At 31.8% G+C, this 8999-nt stretch overlaps 1 protein-coding gene across 2 annotated transcripts; it reads left to right on the top strand.

Annotated features, from left to right (window-relative positions):
• The first annotated feature begins 6766 nt into the window (after positions 1-6766).
• Positions 6767-7579, top strand: LOC120120237. Of its 2 annotated transcripts, XM_039139916.1 has the most exons (2): positions 6767-6935; positions 7050-7579. In XM_039139916.1, the coding sequence occupies exons 1-2, from the start codon at positions 6840-6842 to the stop codon at positions 7548-7550; spliced, it is 597 nt and encodes a 198-aa protein (XP_038995847.1). In that variant the 5' UTR covers positions 6767-6839; the 3' UTR covers positions 7551-7579. The 2 variants fall into 2 exon arrangements, with proteins under 2 accessions (XP_038995847.1, XP_038995846.1); XM_039139915.1 differs by having other exon boundaries at positions 6769-7574.
• The last annotated feature ends 1420 nt before the right edge of the window (positions 7580-8999 follow it).

Raw genomic sequence — 8999 nt, 5'->3', positions numbered from 1 at the left:
CTGCTGTCTCAGCACCAACGAATTGAGTCAGCAGCTGGGGATTGATGGTGGACAATAACCAAGACGCGAGGGCACTGTCTTGGGCCATGAAGTCTTCAAACGCTTCATTGGGAACGAGCTCACCATTCTGATCAACCACAGTCTCTGGTGGCGATGCCATCAAACCAGTCAACATCCTTTCCAAGCGATGGCTTCGAACTGTGAGCAGCACTTGCTGTTTCCACAGCAAGAAGTTCATCTCATCCAAGACAACGTTCACTTTCTTGTTGGTGAACACAAGTGAACGTACCAACGAACCTCCTCCAGACGTTGAGGAGACATTCGGACTGTCAAGCGCCATTACCGCAGTCGGAGCTTAGAAGCCAAGATCTATGGCGAAAGATACCATGTTGAAATACTACTCAAGAATGTAAACTGCTAGTAAAGAATACTTGAATGAAATTGACAATCTGAATTTACAAGGTGTAGTTCTTGCTTTATATACATCACACTCACGCTAAAGCCAACTAACTGCCTAACGTTCTAGTTGTTGTTACAACTAACTAACAGCTTGCTAACCAACCTGAGTGCTAATTATCCTCTGCTGCACCCTTCTTGACACACGCAACACTCCCAACATCTTCTATGTTCAATAGTTTGTAACTCAGAATAGAGTCTAAAAGTACTTTTTTTAGTGTTTTTAACATGATAACTTAATATTTGTCTACAGAAAGTTATCCTATATAATTATGTAAACACAAATTGATTTGCTTTAATGTTAATTTTTATAATATTTAAGATTTAAGTTTCCCCAAAATTTCTTAATTTTTTTGTATTTGAATTTGAAAATGTGAACTTTTCATTATGCCTTTTCTTTTTTAAATAATATTCTAAAAAGGTATGTCATTCCATTGATGGTTTCGATGTCTTCCTTTTATCCGATAAAAATGCTTATTATGACGGAAGATGTGTCAAAAAATAAATATAATTTATATAATTAATTGATTTTCCATAGAATCTCTTAATTATATTAAAAATAAAAATATTCAAAATTGTAATGAAAAATGTTACAATCTTAATGTTAAACACCCACATTGCTAACAAATGCTCAAAAAAAAAAGATGAATAAATAAGTAATCAAATGGAAGAACACTTGATTTATTTTGGTGTATTTTATAAAGCTAGCATAAAGCTTTCATATATAGGCAAGAAATTACTTAACCTTCACAACAATTAAAGCTTAAAGCCTATAATATAAATAAATCAATGCAAATATGTTAGTGTTATATTTCAACACTCCCGCTCAACACCAACTTTCATGTCGAGTTGACTACTGAAATTTTCGAGTTTATTGTCACCCAAGCCTTTAGTGAATAGGTCTGCTACTTAATTTTTTGTCTTCATATGTTTCATTTCTTCTTACAAGACCTTTTCTTTATCAAAACGATAGTGTACCTCCACATGTTTAGTTCTTGCATGAAAAACTGGATTCTCAACGAAATGTATGGTTGATAAATTATCACAATGCAGAGTGATTAGAAACTTCACTTGCTGATGTAAATCCTTCAAAAATTGCAATAACTTCACTTGCTCGGCTACTTCATTCTTTTTTCCTTTTTTTTTGAAAGAACGGCTACTTCATTCACCTACCCATGAACTTGGCTGAAGATGAGTAGTGATCCTTCATATTTTGTTGAAACAAAAATATTAATTATTTGTATCAATTTATATGAGTTGTTATAATTTAATTCAAATTTAATATTTAATTTATTTGAAAGAATTTATATATTTAATTTTTAAAACTACGATAATTTAATGTTAAATATTTGATAAAAAAGTTTTCATATTTATAATTTTATCTTACTCGATACATTAATTTATATCTAACTTATTAAACATATAGAGAGGCGCCCGTGGTTAAAGACAAAACAAAATTCAACTATAATAAATATTGGATTAAATTAAATTTGAAATATCTTCTAAAGTATACAACGGAATAAACAAAGCTATTCCAACATAAATAAAGCTATTAAATTAAAATAAAACCTTTTATTATATTTAGTGTTGTCAATAATGCAGTTTAACGATAATTTCCCTATCATGGCACTTTAAAAAAAATTCTCTTTTTCTGCTAATGTTTTATGCTGAGAACATCCCATGGAAGTCTGAAGAATTTATGCATGTGGGTAAATTAGTCTAATATTTTACTCGATTTTGTGTGGGTGCTGTTTTTATCGATAAACAAATACAATTATTGTACATCAGTAGAATTGATTAAATTATTGTAGATCGAGTTTAATCAACTCTACATCTGTGAAGTCATACTTAGTATTCAATGCTAATATCAAACACAAGTACAAATAATATTTTAAACTCGTCATAACTAACAAATTTCACCCGTGCAAGATCAAAGAATAAACCAAACTCTTTAAATAGTTCGCCAATGAAGTCTTCGATTCAATATGAAACTTAAATTTAGGATATGTTGATGCCAAACCATCAATAACAGCAAAATAAATGCGAAAATGTATTTAAATTCGTCGATGGACTGAGATTTTTTAATCTTCATGGTGAAATCTCGAATCTTATTGGTCTTTCAAATTAGCATAATTATTTTTAATATAAAATCTGAAAAATATGTTTATAATTTGATCAATTTAGAAAGTAATCTCATAAACACTATATTACAAGTTGATAATAATGATATATGTGATCATCTAGTCGATACATCGATTAAAGTCATAAAACATTTAAATGATCCACATAAGATTCTTCATTTTATCTAGTGATGGTCGAATGGTTCATTTGTTTTGAGAATAAGTATCACATAAAAAAGTTAGTTTGAAGATTCATTATATTCTTCAATGAGTATCTATATAGATTGTCAATAAATTTTAACTTTATAATTTAACTGGATGATGTAACTAGTCATTCCAAATTATATAACTATCAATAAACTTCTAATTTGCAATATCATACGCTTTAATTATAATTCAGAGGAGAATGCACCATTTTTTCAATATATGTTTAATACCTAAGTTATATTTGTAATTTGGGGATATTTATCATCACTTTCAGTTATAATTTGATATGACATTCATTTAAGTGAATATTCTTTGAATTAACAAAATTCTTTAAAATTTTAGAGATTACAATGCATCTTTATTTTAATTTAATTTCCATCGATAATAATATACAGAGGCGGACCCAGGACAAAAATTAAGAGTTGCACAAAAATTTAGGCGTATCCAAATGATCACAAAACTGAAAATATGTGCTTGATTTATAGGCTTAAGGTTGTTTTTTGGGCTTGATCTTTTTTTTTTAATTTTAAATAGAATATTATTTTTTTCCTACAATAAAGAGCAGCAATTACACACAATATTAAGGGTGACACTTGTATTAATTAAAAAAAATTAGAAAAAATTAACACTAAGTAGATAATTTTGTGGGGTTGCCTGGGATACCCAGGGCAACTATAAGGTCCGCCCTTGATAATTTATTTGCTCTTTTAGAGGCTTTGGTAACTTTTGCACTTTTAAAGTAGTACTCACATTAATCTTATATATTGTTAAACGATAAAAATATTTCTTATACATAAGTATAGTATGAGTAGTTACATGGGTATTAAGCACAGTTTTTTTATCATTTATTGCAAATTATATTTGAGCATATTGTTAATAACATAACAAATTTGTAATACTCCTTACTTGACCTTAACATAATAATAAAATCGATTGTGTCATTTTATATTAAGGGTGTTTAATTCGAACAAAAACTCCCATTTATAGAGGTAATAAAAGACAAATACAACTCGAGATGAATTTTTTTTTATTATCTGTGTTACGAGCTTTACAAAACTGTTATTTATAGGATTAGAACTCTAACAATATAGGAGGTATGAACAATTACATTAAAGATTAAGAATACGAAATATGAAAGGATATCAACATGAATAGTATTCATAATAAATAAAAACTATTGTGAATGATCAAGTCATTGAAACCAAAGTGGCCGAATTAATAGCACGTGTTGTGGGAGAGAGATTTTGGAAGAAGTGGGCCCAGGACCACCAGAGCAACCAACAATAGCTCCTATATGTACTGCTCATATAGAATATAGTAGAAATTTGAGCAACCAACATTAGCTCCTATATGTGTCCCCGAAATACATGGTAAATTTCTCATCACTTTCTTCTTCGATTATTATATTACATCCTACCCAATGCAATTCTTAGGGAGAAATACAAAAGCTATAAATTAAAATAATAATTATATATGAATAAATTCATTTAATCTCTCACTTTCAAAAACAGTTTCTATTCGTTAATTAATTCCTGTTGATGAGTAAATTTCCATGAAACCACGCATTTCAAGAAAAACATGGCACATTTTTGTTCGACAAGGGCTACGGATGGAAGCAGGGAATTTGGGCTTAGCTGTTTAATCGTCAAGAATTGACGCATGTCGGGAATCACAACAAAGCGGGAGAGCTCAATGATTGATTGTTGCTGATTCAGCATGTGCTTTCTCTGAGAGTGAATATTAATTTCTTAAATATGTAAACAAGTACTGCTTTGTCGTCTTTCTTTATGTTTCCTCCCATTGTTGTCCATTTTTTACTTTATAGCTACTAAATTCGCGCCCCCACAAGGCAGATTCGAAAAAGATCTCGAGTGTTTTCTGGCCAAAGAATTTCTTCAAATGCTTAAAATGTGTTTCTGCTCTTCATTTGTCTTTGTTAGATTGATGTTACAGGATTCCATGGATTTTTCTTCGGAATTATTAGTTGAATCGATCAACAGTGTAATTACCATATACTACAAATGATCATATATAAATAGTTAAAAGGTAACTTTTTTCAAACACTGATGATGTTGTTGGTATAATTTCCACAAGCATTGCTTTTGCTTTTGCTTGTTCTGCTTCTGCTTCTGCTTCTGATTCTGATTCTGATTCTTTTGTCAGAAAATGGTTCGATCGTGTTTAATCTAGGGGGTTATGTTCTTTTGAGTGAAACCAAATAATATAATCCTCCCTAGTCATCGATAGTAAAATAGAGCTATTTTGGCCATTAATGATAGATGCTAATAAGGGAATTGCATGTTGAGCAGATGGGCTTTGGGGCCGATTCTCAGAGGCGATAATAGGGACTTTAATGCTGCCAACACTCATATTTGTGGAGTCGGGAGGGATGTTTTATTGGTTATTAAATACCTCACATACAGGGCCGTGGCTAGGTTTTCGGGGAACCTGTATAAATTCTTATAAAGGGCTCCTATTTTTTAGATATATTAGATTTTGGGGTAATAATAGTAGCGTTTTTGACAAACGCCGCAATAGATCTATCTATAGTGAGTTTTTCAATAAAACCGCAACAATAGTGACGTTTTATTTTTGAAAAAAAAACGTCACAATATGTCCATCTATAGTGGCGTTTATTGAAAAACGCCACTATAGATATACTTTTTGGCCCCCTTTTTTGGGGCCTGCGCCGTCGCACAGTTCGCACCTCCCAGCCACGGCACTGCTCACATATTATATTTATTAATTGGTTGAATGATAAAATATATTTATATTATCTGATTTTATGTAACTTAATAAAAAAAATTACCTTACAAATAATGACTATATATAGAGTTCAGTATGGAAATTTTGATAAATGAGAACGAATCTTTTTGCTCGGCCTTGGATGAAATTTTGCTCGCAAATAAATGAAGGCCTAGGAAATCATCTTGCTATTCACTGAAGATGACGAAATGCTAGAATGTTGTGTATATCGAAATGAATGTTCGTTCTTCACGTATTCTTGATTTGAGGTTAAAAAAAATATTATTCTTTTTAGATGATTCAGATTCGATCAGTCCCGATTATAAAGTATATATTGTAAATGACTAAAGAAGATTTTAAACAAATATTATCATATAATCACTCTAAATTATAAAAATATAGAAAATAAATTATATTAAAATGTTGTGTATATCGGAATGAATGTTTGTTGTTAATGTATTCTTAATTTTCCAGTGGGTTGTATTGAGAATGGATGATAAAAGTTTAAAGGTGCTAAATTTCACGTTTTCCTAGTCAATCTTGTTTGTGTGGGTATTTATATGTCTAACATCAAATAGTAGGGTGAGCGATGAAAGTTTTAGGATTGATGATTATTGATAGATTGACAGGTGAATAAATTCAACTTTCAAATAATAAATAAATATAGTTGACGATAAAATTGACAATAGTAAATCAAAAGACTATAGTCGAGTAGAGAAACAGGGGGATTATTTCAAAGTTGATCTGCGTGGAGGCGTAATCAAGATTGAAACATTACTAGGTTACTTTCAGGCGATGCTGTTAGATGCTTTACCTTATGTTAGAGAGATTAAAAATCCCAGAATACTGCCTAGGTGATAATGTTGATTATGTCTTAAAAGAAATCCGATTAAGATGAAGAAATTATTGATTCCTTCACTGGATTTGGATCCTACGATTTTTAGCAAGTATATGAACCCTCCATATTAATCTTCCACTCAATCCCTTCACTTGATTAATAGTTGTTAACTTCGTCTTTTGGCAACTCGAATAATTTGCATAACCATTTCAATGATATTTACTTAAGTGGGTTACATAAAGTGAAAAATTCGTATTCTTCCGTGGGGCATGACCGAAAATGCCTTGTGTCTCCTCTTTCCCTTCTTTCACTTGCCATCTTTAGTCATTTAATTCCATACTTAGCTTCGGTTTCAAGCCAAATTTACTTAATCCTTTTTAGAAGAAACAAGAATCTGAGCTTTTAAGCTTTATGAAAACACCAGTTCATATGGTTTCTTTAGAGACGATTGAAAAGAAAAACCGACAAACACCATGAAATACAATGAGATTTCCCATTTCAGCCACCCCCAACACATTCTAAAATTTGAGTACACTGAAGTTCCATTCAAGTGTGATGGGTGCAAAGAAGTTGGCATAGGCTCACGTTATCGATGCTCCTTCTGCGATTTTGATCTCCACATGCACTGCTCTATGCCGTCTATTTCGATTTCTCACCCTTTCTACACAAAATGTTCATTTCAGTTCCTCTCGAGGCCCCCTGGTGACACTCCTCGCTACTGCAACGCCTGTGAAAAGTATGTTACCGGCTTTGTTTACCATTGCGAATCGTGTGGATTCGATCTACATCCATGCTGTGCAAAGCTACCAATGGTGTTAGATGATGGAGAAGTGAAACTGTATCTGTATAGGAAGGTGAGTTCACCGTGTCATCGATGTGGTCGAAAAGGGAGGAGCTGGAGTTACCGATCGGATTGCAAAAAATACAACTTGCATGTGGCATGTGTTAGGGAAATGTTGGTGGAGAATTGGCATGAATTGTACTTCGGAGATGGTGGTAAATCGCTGAATCGAATTCCGAGCTTGAAGAACACACTTGAAACCAGTCATAAAAGGAGTAAAGGTAAGGTTAAGAAGTGTTGTGAAATGGCTGCTTTGGCTTTGCAATTTGTTATCTCAGCTGTGCTTGGTGATCCAACCGCTCTCATTGCTGGGGTTATTGCTACTTTTATGTCTAGAGCTTGAAAATGTCGTCCCGTTGATGCTGTTTAAGGTAGGTGTCCGTAAAATAAACAAAAAATAATTAACTTCTGTTGTATATAAATCCCAAATTCTATTTTTCTTTTCAATTTTCGTTGTGTGGTAAGCCGTTTTAGGAACCTAATTGACGTCATTGCTTGTATAGTTTTCTACAAATGATGACAGTTCTGTAATCACCATTATTCAACACTCGATGAAAATGGTCACTACCCAACATTTTAAACTTGGATATTAAATATATTCATTTTAAATGTTGAATCTAAATTGTTCTTTTAAAGATCTAGGGTTCAAATAATTTCATTTGTAAGATGTGTATTAATTAATTAATGACTGAAAATATTTTAAATAAAATATTACCTGATAAACAGATTAACTGTGCAAGCTAAATAAGGGGTTGGGAATATATCTTCTTTCCAACCCACAAACCCCACCTTCAATTAGGCCGGGGCTTGAAAAAAGAAGAACAAATTTGAGCTTGAATGGATTCGGTCAGTAGGAACAATGGGTAACATATTGAAGGTGAAGAGGACTTTGGGCTTGAATGGATTTAGTCAGTGGGAACAAAGGGTAACCCAATATGTAATAACAAATTTTAGTGAGGATGAACCATTCATTTATTTATTATATTAAAGAAATAATAATTTATTTATGTGCTCACTTTATTAAAAAAAATTATGTTTATTTTAATTAGTTATATATAACTATTACTCCGAAATATACATGTTTAATTAGTTTATATAAAAAAAAGTAAATATATTCATTTTATTGTTTATAAATATTTTTAATAAACTTTATTTAACGTTAATGAACATATTAGTTTTGTATTTATAAACATGTTCGAAGACAAGTAATTTTAAATTAACACAAACTTAAAAGTAAATAGAAGAAAATAAATAAAAGTGTATTCGATCAAAGTTGATTTATGGTCCTAAGATTGTGGGGGTTTAACACTTTAGCTTAACGCTACCAGTATTCAGTAACGTCACATAACATAGCCTAGCACAAGGGTCACTTTTGTTGAATTGCATAAACTTCAAAGAAGACGATGGTTAAGTGAAGAAATCGAGGTGCATTTTTAAGGTTTTGACGATATCAACAAAAAGGAACAACTTACCAGTACTGCAGATTCTGGGAACCACTTTAACTCCAGTTTGTCCAACGTTGTTTGTGTCTGAAAGAAGATTACAGTGTAACCTGTAGGAATCAAAACCGAAAATTTGTTTCTCCATTGGGTTTTCAGGAAGTCGATTACTAAATCAAGCTCGTGCAACATACAACACTCGAACACTGACGAAAACATAAATCAAGCAAGATCTTTTTTTGTACAGATGGGTTGACAGTTAAATCACCTACGTATTGCACAAAAGCAATTCATATTGGATCCTGATTAGGCTAAATTAGTAGTACTGTGACGAAACTTGAAAATGGTAGTGC

Source organism: Hibiscus syriacus, unplaced genomic scaffold (assembly GCF_006381635.1).
Source record: "Hibiscus syriacus cultivar Baekdansim isolate YM2019G1 unplaced genomic scaffold, ASM638163v2 tig00110333_pilon, whole genome shotgun sequence".
Taxonomy (NCBI): Eukaryota; Viridiplantae; Streptophyta; class Magnoliopsida; order Malvales; family Malvaceae; genus Hibiscus; species Hibiscus syriacus.
This window is presented reverse-complemented; position numbering and strand designations above follow the sequence as displayed.